At 39.5% G+C, this 14,781-nt stretch overlaps 1 protein-coding gene across 1 annotated transcript; it reads left to right on the forward strand.

Moving 5' to 3' along the window:
* The first annotated feature begins 227 nt into the window (after positions 1-227).
* On the forward strand, positions 228-13,789 carry LOC114682157 (homer protein homolog 1). Its single transcript, XM_037202028.1, is given in 6 exon segments — positions 228-511; positions 1,877-2,033; positions 5,216-5,326; positions 6,033-6,113; positions 13,602-13,734; positions 13,737-13,789. Coding segments are annotated over 6 exon segments (603 nt in total). The 5' UTR covers positions 228-443.
* Positions 13,790-14,781: the final 992 nt, after the last annotated feature.

Raw genomic sequence — 14,781 nt, forward strand, 5'->3', positions numbered from 1 at the left:
GATTTCAGTTACCAGATTGAAGAGTCCATTTAAATGAAACATTTCTGGGAGAAAACTGTAAGCGGTTTAAATAAAAACTAATTCATGTAGAGTAGGTGAATAGTTATGTCTTTTTCTTAGAAAACCTAAATCTAAAAAGTCATTCCACAAAGAAGAATTTGAAAAGAGTTTCTTTTGGGGGAATAAAAATAGTTTGCTAAATTCATTCCTTCATTTATTGCTTTATTCTGTCCTTTAATGTTTTGATGCGATATTGTTACCTGGTAAATTTTAGGACCAAATAAAACTAATTTTAGATTTATAATGAAGTTATAAAAACTGCAGTCCCGTATACCCTTTACCTGGTATCCCTTAGCTAATATCTTGCATGATTGCAGTATAACCATCAGGCTTTGGGAATCAGCACTATTGCAGTCACACCCGCTACGTCTCAGTCTTTACTAATGACCCTCTCTTTCTGTTGTCTCTTTGACAGTGCTGGGGATCGAGCCCAGGGCCTCTCCCATGCTAGGCAAGTGCCTTACCATAGACTACACCTGCAACCCCAACAGTCCTTTTCCGTTCAATAGTGTGTTTCGTTGTTATCTCCAGTCCCTGCTCTGGTCCTTGGTCTTTTCTTCATGTTTTTAAAGGGTTTTGATTGATTATGTTGAAGAATGTTCTTAAATTTGGGTTTATATGATGTTTTTTCTTATTTGATTGATTAGCATTTTGAGTTTGTTTGCTTCTCTCTCTCTCTCTCTCTCTCTCTCTCTCTCTCTCTCTCTCTCTCTCTCTTTCTCTCTTTCTCTCTTTCTCTCTTTCTCTCCCTGTCTCTCTCTTTTAGGTTTATTTATTTATTATGTATACAGTGGTCTGCCTGCATGCCAGAAGAGGGCACCAGATCTCATTATAGACGGTTGTAAGCCACCATGTGGTTGCTGGGAATTGAACTCAGGACCTCTAGAAGATCAGCCAGTAGTCTTAACCTCTGAGCCATCTCTCCAGCCCCGTTTGCTTCTCTTAAGACTGTCTTTGGAAATGATCTGCTGTCCTTCTCTGTCTGTCAGGGGGTTATAATGTGGGCAGATCTTAAAACTGGTATTAAGCTTTAGAAATTTTGATTATGAAAACTGCCTTCTTTGATATAATTACTATAAAATACCAGTCTATAAAACATGCTTTGTGGTACAAACTGATAATAAATATAAAACCATTGATAAAAGAATGCTGTAGGCATCACTGGTTAATGGGACAGAGTTAGTAGAATTTCATTCATTGGAGTAAAATTCAATAATGAAAAAGAGAAACCATAGTTTTCTTTAACAAGACAATTCTCCATTGGAAAGTTAACAAAGTAATTATCCGAAAGGGGTCTTCCAAGTGAATAGAATTGGTTTTGTAATAGTTATTACAAAAATTCATTAGAATGAATTTCTTGATCTAGTGTATCATATGAAATCATCTTATTATAATTATTATAATAAATTTTTATATCTGAGCATTTAAGAATTTGAATATAAAGATACAAGTCAGTAATTTAAAAAAAAAAAAACCTACACCACCTGTTCCAGCCTTTCTATCACGTAAGCATCCTCATCTGTCCCCACCGAGGAATGAGACTAGAGCAGACTTTGGTGCTTTTAAACAGTATGCCACATTGTTAGGTATTCTCTTTAGCTTTGCGTATATTATATGTGTATAATGTATGTTAATATATGTGTATCACATTTACCCGCTAAACGTATCCCATTCTAGAAGCACTTTTTGTTTTTATTGTTTGGGGTTGTCTGAAAACATTCTTAGACTATAACCTTGATAAAAGAACTAAATATTGTTGTCCATCCAGAAACAGTACTCAGTGAAATGACACCATTTTCTCCTTATTTTGTTTTAGTTCAGCAATCAGCAAACACTGGGAGGCTGAACTAGCGACCCTCAAAGGAAACAACGCCAAACTCACCGCAGCCCTGCTGGAGTCCACTGCCAACGTGAAGCAATGGAAGCAGCAGCTGGCCGCCTATCAGGAGGAAGCCGAGCGGCTGCACAAGCGGGTAAGGCAGGGCTGCGCCAGCGCGGCGGAAGAGGTTTCTGCGGGGAAGGGGAATTCGCAGGTAGACGCAGCGCACGGGAGTCTTCTAGGGAAATTCTTTGCTTATCAGGAATATATATGAGCTAAGTTTCCTGCTTTACTGGCTCAAGAAAAATATTTCTCAGAGTTTAATGAGAATGAAGATTATGTGGCTTTCATAAACAAATGAACTGATTGTAGTTCAACCGTGCCAATTAGCTGTGTGCCAAAATGGCAGAGCTGTAAATAGGAAGGGGGATAGAGACAAGGGGACAGAGTTAGAACAGATACTGTCCTCTCCTGTGTATAAAAATTAGCTTCTAGTTTGTGAGATGAAAAAGTTGTGGAGCTCCGTTTACAATACATGAATATAGTTAATGACGAGTAAGATATTCTTGTTAGCTTTTTATCACAGTGGAAACCTAACTTATGACAAATCACTGGCAGTAAAAACCCATTGAAGAGCTAGTATGTTCTCTTACTGTGTAATCCTTTCCCAGAAAGAATTTTTGTAGCAGTCAGAATATTAAAGCATTTATGAAAAGAAGTATGTGCCTGTAATTCTACACTGAGAAGTGAGGCGGGACTCTGCGGTCTTTGGACACACATCTGTAGCATTCAGTGCATTCTCTTCTGTAGACTGAGCTTGCCGTCATTTCCTCGTAGCTGGTATCAGTTCTTTAGGATTGTTTGGCTCTGGGTATACGGCAGCAAATTATCTCAGCTTTACTTTAGATGGTTTATTGACCACTGGTTCCATTTCCTGTTACCACATACACAGTCATTTTTAGATACATATTGGACATTATAAGTGAGCTTTTATAAAACCTTCTAGTTCATTTGGAGAGTTTATTATTATTATTATTATTATTATTATTATTATTATTATTACTAGCAGGCAATAAATCCCTTGAATTTAGTCTATTTTAATTTTCACTTGTCCTAGGGAAAATCACTTGGTCTAGTCCCAGGCAGTTTTCTCCCTAAGATGTAACCCTCTTGAGGTGTCACAGGAAGCATGAAGTATTTTCAAGGCCTCATTCATCTGACACGATTTCGAACTGCCTTCTCTATGGCCAATGCCACCACCCTCAGTCCTTCCAGTGTCCAGTTTTTATCTTTCTGTGCCTACCCCTGACCCCCCCCCCACCCCCTGCACTCCCTGGCCATTTAACTGTGCATACTCAGCTGTGGAGTCCACTAAAGATTTGTGGGAGATCTGTTTGCCTTTTATTTAACTCCCCCAATGTCTAGCTCTTCCAGCTATTCTGAGGAGTCCCAAAATGCTTGGACTCCTCAGGAAAGTAAAGCTAAAGGTTTTATCTTGAGTTCATCGAGCTGTGCGGCTGTACTAGCAAGTGCTTTTAGACAGAGATGTGTGAGTCATTGGCACCTAATGTGACTGCTTTTCTAGAGTTGGCTGTTTGGGGGTTTTGTTATTGTGTTTGTTGTTATGGTTTGTTTGTTGTCTTTTGTCCATTTTGCTCACAGGTTGTTTGTTTTTTGTTTTTTGATCTGTAGGAAAGGTAGTCCAATAAAGCCATTCCATTTTTATCAGCACTGAAATTCCCTTTAAGACATTTTTAGTTATTCAAACAGAGACAACTGTTGTTTATTAAACAATAAATAAATGATTCTGAAGAGTTTTTAGTGTGTGTGTGTGTGTGTGTCTGTGTGTCTGTGTGTCATGTCTGCATGTAATTTTGGGTGAGTTTGGGCCGTGACTGCAGTGTTGAGGTTTTAGGGACTGAACTCAGACTGTCAGGTATGTGTGGCACTTGCTTTTCCTGCTGAGCTGTGTCTCTAACCCATTCCCAATAATTCTTTATCAGCTGCTCCGTATTGTGAGCAAGGGAGAAGAGAGCTTTGAGGGTTCCAGCGAAGGGATTGTCTTTCAGAAGATAGGTGCTGAGTTGACCACCTGTTAAGGTCAGGATGGTCTTCACAGGACTTTCTAGTTGAGTCAAGAAGATGGACGTGAACACCATTTATTCTTAGGTCAAGAGAGTTGCCTGCTGTTACAGTTAGAATTGTACATGTTAGCCAAAAGAGGCTGCAGCCAATGAATGAAAGACCCTAGGGTTAATTTACCCCTGTGGTCTGGGATGCAGCCCAGTGGTACAGTGCTTGCTTCACATGTAAAAGGTCCTGGGTTCAATCCTCATTAGTGAAAAGAAAAAGAAAAAAAGATTTAATAGTATAAAAAGCAATTGGAAGACTTTGAATGTCATACAATGAAAGATTAATTTGTTAGCAGTTCCAGAATATCTAAGAAATGAGACCACAGTTGTAATTAAATCCACTGCAGGAACATTGCATTTGTTCAGACCTAGTAAATAAGGTTTATATAAGAAGTATATTAGTACCTAAGTACAAAGGAAGCTGGGATGTGAAGGAGAAACACTTCTAGAATACAGAGGGTGATTGCTGTTTTGAAAGCGCAAGGCAAGTTTGTCTTATCCTAGTCAGCAGGCCTTTGAGATAGTGCATATGAGAAATTATGGTAGGGTGTCTGTGAATGTGTACATGATTTCTTCTTATATTAACGGGTGGATAACTGAAGGACACTGACCTTTCCATTATCTCAAAAAGGTGTCAAGTGCTCGTTAAAAAGTAATATTACTTGTTGGCTCTTGGTAAATTCTTAGTGACTAAAGAACTGTTCTCTTTCCCATAAGAGGCACAGTTGACATGAAGTCATTCTAATATCCAAGTTTTTAGGTGTTCTTAAGCTTATCTTTCATTTCAGATTCTCTCGTATTTTGAAAATATATTTGAAAAAAAAAAAAAAGCTTACTTGTGCAAGGCCAGTTTCAGAACCCGTATTTCCCTGAGACTACAAATGGGGGAAGCGGACAGTCATAGCTGTGCTTGTACAGATGTTAAGGAACATTCCTTAGGATTCCTTGTAGTGATTATCACTTGTTTTCTCTAATCTGGCTCTGACCAGCACTGAATAATTCATTGTCCCCATACTATCTAATAATCCTTTGGTTTTTGCCATTGCCTTAAATATTTATCTTTAAAGAATTTATTTTATGCTGGGAATATTAATAGTCTTTCATATAGTAATTCAAAATTCATTAACTTCTCAGGGGCTTACTATGGCTTCAAGAAACCCTTTGAAATTGCCACTTAATTTAACCGTGTCTCATTTAATTGCAGGTCACTGAGCTCGAGTGTGTTAGTAGTCAAGCAAATGCTGTGCACACACACAAGGCAGAGCTGAATCAGACAGTGCAAGAGCTGGAAGAGACGCTGAAAGGGAAGGAAGAGGTAGGCCTACTCTCCAGCCATCCGCGGTCCATTCAGCGTTGTGTACAACGCCCTAGATGGGCAGGTCTGCAGTGTGGTCTGCAGAGACGTGAGGTTGTCAGTCTTTAAGATGAAACTTATTGACTGTTAGGAAGCTTGCTCACGTTTTCCCCACTCACGTTTCTGTTATTATTAACTGTGTTGAACTATGGTTGCCTTTTGTATGAGAATTGTATTTATATAATCAACAGGAAACCATTAGAGATTAAATGAATTTTTGCAAGTTGTTGCTTTTTTGGTTTCTAGTCAAAAAGAGCTATTTTATATACATAAGGAAAAATTGTATCTCAACTTGAAGCTATTTAGCACTATGCTAAACCATCAGATTATACTTGCTGATAAAAATCATTCTGGACTGGACATAGGATATTGCACCTTAGTCCCACGCCTAGGAAGATCTTGAGTTGAAGCCAGCTTTTGCTATGTAGTGAGTTCAAGGAATGGAGTACAGTGTGAGACCTGCCCCACCTCCAAGAAAGAAAGAAGGAGCCTCACCCTGTTCCAGGTACAGCTATGCAGACATATATCCCCTCCGAAAGTAAATAAAGGGCGCCTTTTTAATTACTCTTTTCCTCAGAACTAGGAAATAATTTCAGGGGAAAATTAGTTCTTCCTTTTCCTTATTATAAGTTAAATGTTGTTAAAGACCTTATTTTACCTTTTCCAGGAAATCGAAAGACTAAAACAAGAAATTGATAATGCCAGAGAACTCCAAGAACAGAGGGACTCTCTGACTCAGAAACTACAGGTAAGATAAGTAAAAATGTTTGTTGACTCTACACAGAAAGTATTAGTCATTCTTCAACATCAGAATGACGTTTTTGAGCTCCCATTTTTATTTGTTTTCTAGTACCTCTGATTCATGCCTAATGCTCAATGTTCTAGACATTCCTCGATTACTGCATTTGGGTAGTTGGTAATCATTGGGGGCATTCATAAACTGTTGTCAGCATAGTGCTTTGGAAATTTCTGCTTTTATCATTAAAAGGTACCCTAAACCTAACAGAAAACATCTCTGATGGATTTCATTCAGTGCAGGGACATGCTGGTGTTTTATGTGCTGAGCTACTGTCTGAAATCTGGCATTCCTTGTGTTCTAATAAAACAAGTCATTGACTTTTCCCTTTCATCAGCCTTAAATCAATTTTGCCCACTTTTTTTTCTGCTTAGCTAACATACTTCCTGATTCTAGTTGACAATACATGCATCCTGTGTTGGTGCGAGTCAGATGTAGGAAGATTTTTCAAATTCATTACTAAGCTGCCTTTTACCAGCTTAAGCTAGCCACCTCAAGAAGGGTTAGAAGCACTTTAGAAAAGAAACAAGTGTGTTCATAAAGTGTGGAGTTTGTCAGAGGCTTGAAGAGGAACCTGGAAGCCAAGGATTAGGAGGAGGACCAGTTTATAAGAAGACTCAGCAATTTTCATTCAGTACTTGCTGTGTACAGGTGCTGTGCCAAGCACTCTTCATATTATATCAGAATATCACAGTTCAATGCAGAGGAACCAGGGCTTGAAGAAAAGTAACTTGTCCAACCCATATTTAGACCAAGACAGTCCAACTCTAATTAATGCCTCTGTCCTTGACCACCAAAGTGGTGACCTTCAAAAAGAAGACTTGGCCAGGCATAGTTTCATATACCTTAATCCCAGCACTCAGGAGGCAGGGGCAGAAGGATTTCTGTGAGTTTGAGGCCTGGTCTATGTATGAGTTCCAGGATAGCAGGGCTACACAGAGAGACCGTGTCTCTAGGAAAAGGGAAAAGAAAACAGGTTCCTTGCCCGAAACAGCTCCATCCCTACCTTTGCTTGTCCCACGCTTCAGCAGCCTGGCAGACGGGGTTGCTCATTTGGTATGTCCTAGGAAGTGTTCTGTCCAGATTTTAATTCTCCATGTAGAGCGCTGGTTCTCAGCTGCCAGGTCTGTATCCAAAAGATTGCTTACTAATGTGTGAAGACATTTTATGTCTTCTTTACTAGGAGAGTGTTACCAACACTTAATAGTCAAGGCCAGTGATGCTGCTAAACAGGGGGTGCTTATCTGGCCTTAAGTATCAGGGTGCTGGGGTTCAGAGGCCCTGGTGGGCTGAGTATGATGTATGTAATTGGGACTGGAGGGGAGAGGGTGGATGGTTCAAACTAGTTTCTCTCCTGTTTGTTTTGGTTTTTGAATACTTGTGATACTAACCTTCACACCATCCTGACTAAGCTACACACTGATACACATTTCATGTTGACAGGTTGGGTATCCATTTTCAAAGCAAAGACAGTAAGTAGTTCAGAGGTGTTAACATGTTTAATCAAGACACATAGCTACAGTGTACTGAAGCCTCACTTTGTTTCATTCTAGTCTGCTCTTTATTTGAGTCTTGGTTACTGTCCTATTGCTGTGAAAAGACACCACGACCGAGGCAATCCATAAAAGGAAACCTTTAATTGAGGGCTTGCTTACAGTTCCAGGGGTGAGTCCATGACCCTCACAGTAGGGAGCATGGCAGCGGGCGGGCCTGGTACTGGAGCAGCTGAGAACTTACATCTTATTCACAGGCAGCAGGCAGAGAACGACTGGCCAAGAACATGGGCTTTTGAAACCTCAAATGCCACCCCAGTGACATACTGCCTCCAACAAGGCTATACCTCCTAAGCCTTCCAAAACAGTTCCACAGACTAAGAACCAGGATTCACATATATGAGCCCTATGGGGCCATTCTCATTCAGACCACCACAATATGCTTACAGAATACTGTTTTAACCCTAAAATACATATATTTTTAATTCTTATTTTCTTGAGTTTTTTGCTTTGTTTTGGTTTGGTTTGGTTTTTGGTTTTTGAGACAGGGTTTCTCTGTGTAACTTTGGAGCCTGTCCTGGAACTCACTGTAGACCAGGCTGGCCTCGAATTCACAGAGATCTGCCTGCCTCTGCCTCCCAAGTGCTGGGATTAAAGGTGTGCACCACCACCACCACCCAGCTGTTTTGTTTGTTTTTTGTTTTTGTTTTTAAACGAAGAGTAAATGTTAAATTTTCTTAATGGCTTTTTAGAGCCTATGGAGCTAATGATAATCTCCTAGATTCCTTTTTTCTTTCTAGATTGCTCTTTTTTTCCTCTTTATTTTAAAGGTGTGTGTGTGTGTGTCTGTGTGTGTGTGTGTGTGTGTGTGTGTGTGTGTGTGTGTGTGTACACACCACATATGTGCAGGCTCCCATGGAAGCCAGAAGAGGGCTTCAGCTCCTCTGGAGCTGGAGTTACGGGAGGTTTTGAGTCGCCTGATGTAGGAACTGTGAATGAAATTCTGCTCTTAACTGCTGAGCTGTCTCTCCAACCCTTCTTTATAGATCTCTCAATACTCAGCTGCCATCACATCGGCTGTGAAGTTTTGACACCTGAATTTTAGGGAGGCAAACTCAAATTATAGCACTCACCAGTCTCAACTCTGTTACGGCCTTATTTTATGTCACTTTAAATTTTTTATATATAGATATTTTTACATTTTACCTGCGTGTAGTCTGTGTCCTACATGTGTACACCAGTGCCCATGGGATGCATAAAGGGGACTGGAGTTAGAGATGGTTGTGAGCCACTGTGCGGGTGCTGGAATCAAACCTGTGTCCTTTGGAAGAGCAGCCCATGCTTTTAACTGCTCTGACTGTTCCAGTTAAGAACATGTTTGACATCTATGTGTCGTTCTTGAGAAGTCTCTTTATAATTCGGATTCTCTTGCTGTAATAAGTTTGGGGCTTGGTTTGCTCAAGTGCTGTGAGGATTTTTCTTTTATTTAAAAAAAAATTTTTTTTAACGAAGATATTTTTCAAAGTGATTGTTGAAAGTCATTTTTCTCAACTATTAGTGGACCGTTTTAATTTCCTTATCCAGCAAGGTGTGATGTACACCCTTAATCCTGAGTCCAGCATATTTCTGTGAGTTCAAGGCCAACCTGGTCTATGTCACAAATTAGAGGCCATCTAGGGCTCCATAATGACACCCCTGTGTCAAATGAGAGCAACAGCAGCATAGTGTATGTATATTCACGTACATATTTATCTCTTGCTTCTTGTAGGCTCTGAGCTCAGTGCCAGAGAGAGCCTCACTTAGGTTTCTCTAGACATCGCCAGTGCCAAAGAAGTTAATAAAATGTTTCACACATAAATTTAAATATTTGTCCTTATATGATAATTTCTTCTGCAACATATCTAATATGCAATTGCATTTTCTTGTCTTCTATTTCAGTCTTTTTCTGGTTTTTCCTTTCTTAATTTGCTTTCATTCTCTTGAATTTTTTTTTATATAATTAAGGAATAATGAATTTATAAGTGTTAATACAAACTATTTTGGTTTTGGTTTTTTATTTTAGTGGGGACCTTATACTTCACTTCTGACGGGGCTTTTTTCCCCTGTTTCTTTCATCAGTTTAATCAACTCTCCTGTTTTTCAGGGTAGCATCCTTAGTTTTTGAGATTTTTGTTGTTATTTTTTGATCCACTTGTTTTTTATTCTACATTTATGGGTATTTTGCTGCATATCCTGCCTGTGTATCACATGTTTTCAGTTCCCTCACATGCCAGTGGAGGGCATGGAATACTCTGGAGCTGGAGTTGCAGACAGTTGTCAGCTGCCGTGGGGTCTGGAAACCAAACCAGGCCCTTTGAAGAGCAGCCAGTGCTTTTAATCGCTGAGCCATCTCTCCAGCCTGTGTCTTCAATTTGGGGTACCTAATTCAAGCTCCTTTTGAATCCTTTTATGTAAACCTTAGCTCAGCATGGAATATCATGTTAAGATTTTTTTCTGTTTTGTAATTGGTTGGGGAATTTTTGTGGTTGTATTACTGAATTCTTTTTAGTATTTTCTATTGATCATTTTATAAATGCATGTTTTCTACCTTTGCATTTTTGTGGACGGAATGGCAGATTAAGGTGATTTATAGATTCGTAGTTCAAACACCTTCTTTTGAGGGGCAATAGTCAACAGGTTATGTGTGCTTCCATGTTTTAATTTTTTTTTTTTTTTTTACATAGTAAGAACTTAAAGGTTTTTGTCATCTTTATCCTTTGCTGTTCCTAAAGGCTCCTTGCCTTTTAGTCTCTTTTCCTTGCCAAGGCTGCCTCTCCAGCTTTCACATACAGTTAAGTCCCTCAAATGTACAGTCTGCTCTGGTCTACCAGGCCGTTGGTTTCTGGTGTGGGCATTCACAGAGGTCTTCCTCTTCCCAGTGCCCTCTGGAAAGGACTGGAGTGAGAGCTGGAGAAACAGGTCTGGGAGCTGATGCGGAGCTTCTCTGACTGCCAGTGGTTTGATGCTTCTGTTCTGTCTTTAGCAATACCAGGTCCTGACATTTTCACAGCTTTATTGTCATTGTAGATTCATGCAGTTTGTGGAGGATGACTGGCAGATGTCAGTGTACAAACTCTTATTACCTTGTCCATTCAGAAATTTTTTCTACTTCTTTATTGCCAATATCTTCCTCTAGAAAACATGTTGCATTAAACAGGGACCATTTTACCTTTACTGAGTATTTTATTCCCAGTGCCTAATAGAAGATGTCTGACACTAATTGTTAAATAACTTGTCCAAAATGCATACATTTCTTTTACCATTTTTTTCTGTGTAGAAATGAGTTATTGATGCTTCTCTTGTTGATTTAAATGTTCTGTTATGTGTAAAGGTCTAATAAAAACATTAATATATCTTAATTATATACTTAATATCTTAAGTATAAGCTTTGAAGCAGGTGTCCTTAAGACAGTTTTTGTATGGCTTTTATTTAGATTGAATGGTGCAGGATTTAAATGTAGAGAAAATTAACCATACCTGGTCGCATTGGCAGTGGTTATAGTTATATAATTTTTAATTTTTCTCTAGTGTTTGAGTAGCTAACCACCTTTGCCCAGTAGAATTTTGTACTTTCATTTTGGAGCCTTTCAAGCACTCTGAAAGGAATTTGAGATTCTGGCCTATAAAGTGCTTTTCTTTTTTGCTACACCGTGAGGTTGGTGCTCCTCGGTGCCTGGATAGACAGGAAATGAATAGACAAAATGACAACAGAGGACAGCCTTGGAGAGAAGCAAAGGTCAGGGGGGTTGCCGAGTGTGCACAGGCCGGGAAGTGCTGCCTGTGACTTCAGTCAGAGCAGTTGACCTCTGTCCTCTAGGTTGTCTATTCTCACCCACAATCATATTCTCCCATCTAAAAATAGACCGGGGCCATCTGCATTGTGCTGGCGCTAGCCCGTTACTGAACTAGTAAAGTCTACAGAGCACATCTTGGAGTTGGACATTCACTCTACCGAGTATAATGCTGTTGAACGGAGGGGATGGTGTTTTGTGTGGTTGCAGTCAAATGTTTGCGTGTTTCGTTGGTTGGCAAGAAGAACAAGGGAGCCTTTCATGTCTAAGAAGACTGTAGAGGGCAGACTGGGCTACGGCTGTGAAGTGGGCATGACAGCGGATGATGTTTGGTCTATTTCTGTAGCTGGAAACATTCTGTCCCTAAGCTTGTTGCTGAAGTGCAGGGGAGCGCTCTGTGCAGTCATGAGTGGAATTGTACCCTTGACCACAGGACCTGTTCCTCCCTGATAGTTTACAGCCTCCATGGATGTAGCTTCCGAATTTCTAATACTAATTTCTGATTCTTATTAGTTATCTTCACCTAGCAAATACTTTGAGATTAGATTGGGTCTTTACACTCTTCGTTTACAAATTATACGTGTTCTGTTTCTCTCTTAATTCTCCCACACTTCGCAGTGTATCTGGGGAGTGTTGTAATGTTGCTTGAGCCTTGTTCAGAATTATCAACTGTTACTTTCTTTAATGTTTTCGAGTGTACCAGTTCTTCTTCTCAAGACTCGAATGTCTTTATTCCATTTATATACTTAGTGTGTATGTGCCCGGTGGCTGTGTGGAGGTCAGAGCACTGCTTGGGAGTCCTCCTCTCCTTCACCGTGTGTGTCCTGGGCATTAAACTCGAGTTGTGAGTTTTCTGTTGTTGTTGTTGTTGTTGTTGTGACAGGGTCTCTCTGTGGAGCTCTGGCTGTCCTGACACTCCTCTGGAGACCAGGCTGGCCGTGACTCACAGAGATCCGCCTGCCTCTGCTCCGAGTGCTGGACTAAAGGCGTGCGCCGCTGTGATGCCAGATTAAGTTGTGAGTTTGGGGAGCAAGTGTCTTTACTTGTTGAACTATCTTTTTGGTCCTAAAACTTTCATTTTTGAGAAGATTGTGAGAAAAGTTAATGTGGAGAAAAAGATACTCATAATTCAAACACCAAAATTCTTTCTTTTTATGTGTATGCATGTTTTTTCTGCATGTATGTGCCTTTGGAGGCCAAAAGAGGGCATCAGATCCCTGGAACTAGAGTTACAGGTGGCTGTGAGCTATCATGGATGCTGGGAATTGAATCCAGGTCTAGAAGAGCAGCCAGTGCTCTTAACCACTGAGCCATCTCTCCAGCTCTAAATTTGATTTTTAAAACTAAAGCTAAATCATTACTCATGTAATTTTGATTTTTTTGGACTTGCTTCATTATATAATATTTGTCATGCTTAGAAACATGGTTAAAAGCCATTTATAATTCCTAAGTAATCCTCAGTGTGCTGGCATTTAGACTATATCAAAAATTTTAAACATGCTTGTATTGTCACAAAATTTTGCTTTCTTTTTGTCATTTTTCTCCTTCCTGGATTGTCAGCCTGGAATTGTCAGCTTTATACTTCTGATACATGCAGTTACTGAATCTTCATTATAGCTTTTTGAGTTGAGCAATTGTGTGTTCTTACACTGTCATTCCTTTGATTCTGAATACAGGATCAGGATCAGTATAAGACAATCTTACAATCTCATTTTAGGCGTTGCTTTTCTTTGAACTCTTTCTTTAGAGTTACCAGTTAGGAGAACCTGCTTTCTCCTGTCTCTGCCTGCTCTCACCTGGTTTCTCAGTAACAAAGATCAGCAACAAAAGTGAGATGTAAATAATCCTCAGACACCACCTGAGGGTTCTGCCTGTCCTGAGAAGTGCCTGAAGCCTTTCCTGGAGTGAAACAGTGGGTAGTAGCCCTTTGTTGTGGGAGGACAGGTGTGTTCATAGTCAAGCATGGCTCTCTGAGATGGCTGAGTCCCAATCTCCTTAAGTTGTATGAAATTGAGCGTCAGAGGCTCAGACTTATTAAAAGATACTAGGACAGCAGAAGTTGTATTATCTAAACAATGAACTGACATGTTCGTGTATGTTGACTTTTGTTTCTGAAGGAAGTTGAAATTCGAAATAAAGACCTGGAGGGGCAGCTGTCTGACCTAGAGCAGCGCCTGGAGAAGAGCCAGAGCGAGCAGGAGGCTTTCCGCAATAACCTGAAGACACTCTTAGAAATTCTGGATGGAAAAATATTGAACTAACAGAATTACGAGATAATTTGGCCAAACTACTAGAATGCAGCTAAGGAGAATGAACTCTCAGTGCAACTGATGAAAAGATACTGTTTGTCTTCATAGGACTGTTGGGGCTCTGCACCAAGATTGCACAAAATTTTTTGAATATCATTTCCTCCAGGAGGAGGGTGTTTTGAAAATTGGAATTGTATATTTCAGTATAAATTTTAGAATTTAGCTTGTAGCTAGTTGGGGAAAAAAGACATGAAAACTTGAACTACAAATTACCTCCATGTATATTGGCCATAGTTAACTGGAAAGTTATAAGTGGACACTTAATGCAATCTTTTACCCCTGATATTAGCCAATGGGAGAATTAACAATGTTTGGGTCCTTTCTCCTCTTTTTTTTTTTTTTTTTTCCGTTCAACACAGTGAAGATTATCTGCTTTTTAAATTATTTATTTATGATATCTACAGCTGTGTTTTATGCAAAAACTTAGTACTGAAAGCCCTGTCTTTTGTTGTTATCTGAATAATTTCTCAGGATATTTTTGCACTGCTGAGAAGCAGGGCCATTACAATTAATTCTTGCCAGGTGTGGGAGAGAGCTGCATCTTAATTGAAAATCACTGTAAATGGGTGTCTGGAGTTCTTCCTTTTTGTACTAGAGTGTCTCACTCTAGTGACTGCTCTGGTACACTCTGCTGTTCTCCATCTTGTCTGCTCTACAGTTTACTTTCCATACTGATTCTTGTATTTATGAAAGATACTGTCTCCCATTTTGTTACACATTTTAAAGACAATTAACAAAGGCAGCTGAGTCCCTCAGATATTTTTCTTTTTGACTTTATAGTAAATTGACACACAGAACTGAAATACAGCAGTCTGTCCTTAGCGGTTTAGGCTAGCAATGTTAAGTATATTTACAGAAAATATGCAGTTACATTTATTTATATATTTGGCAAGAAATCTTTTCTGAGTGATCAATGAATTTCAATTTCTGAATAATAATGGTTATGGGGGCACTGTTTCTTATAGATAATTTTAAGGTGTATGGCTGA

The sequence above is a fragment of the Peromyscus leucopus genome, unplaced genomic scaffold (genome assembly GCF_004664715.2).
Source record: "Peromyscus leucopus breed LL Stock unplaced genomic scaffold, UCI_PerLeu_2.1 scaffold_933, whole genome shotgun sequence".
NCBI lineage: Eukaryota > Metazoa > Chordata > Mammalia > Rodentia > Cricetidae > Peromyscus > Peromyscus leucopus.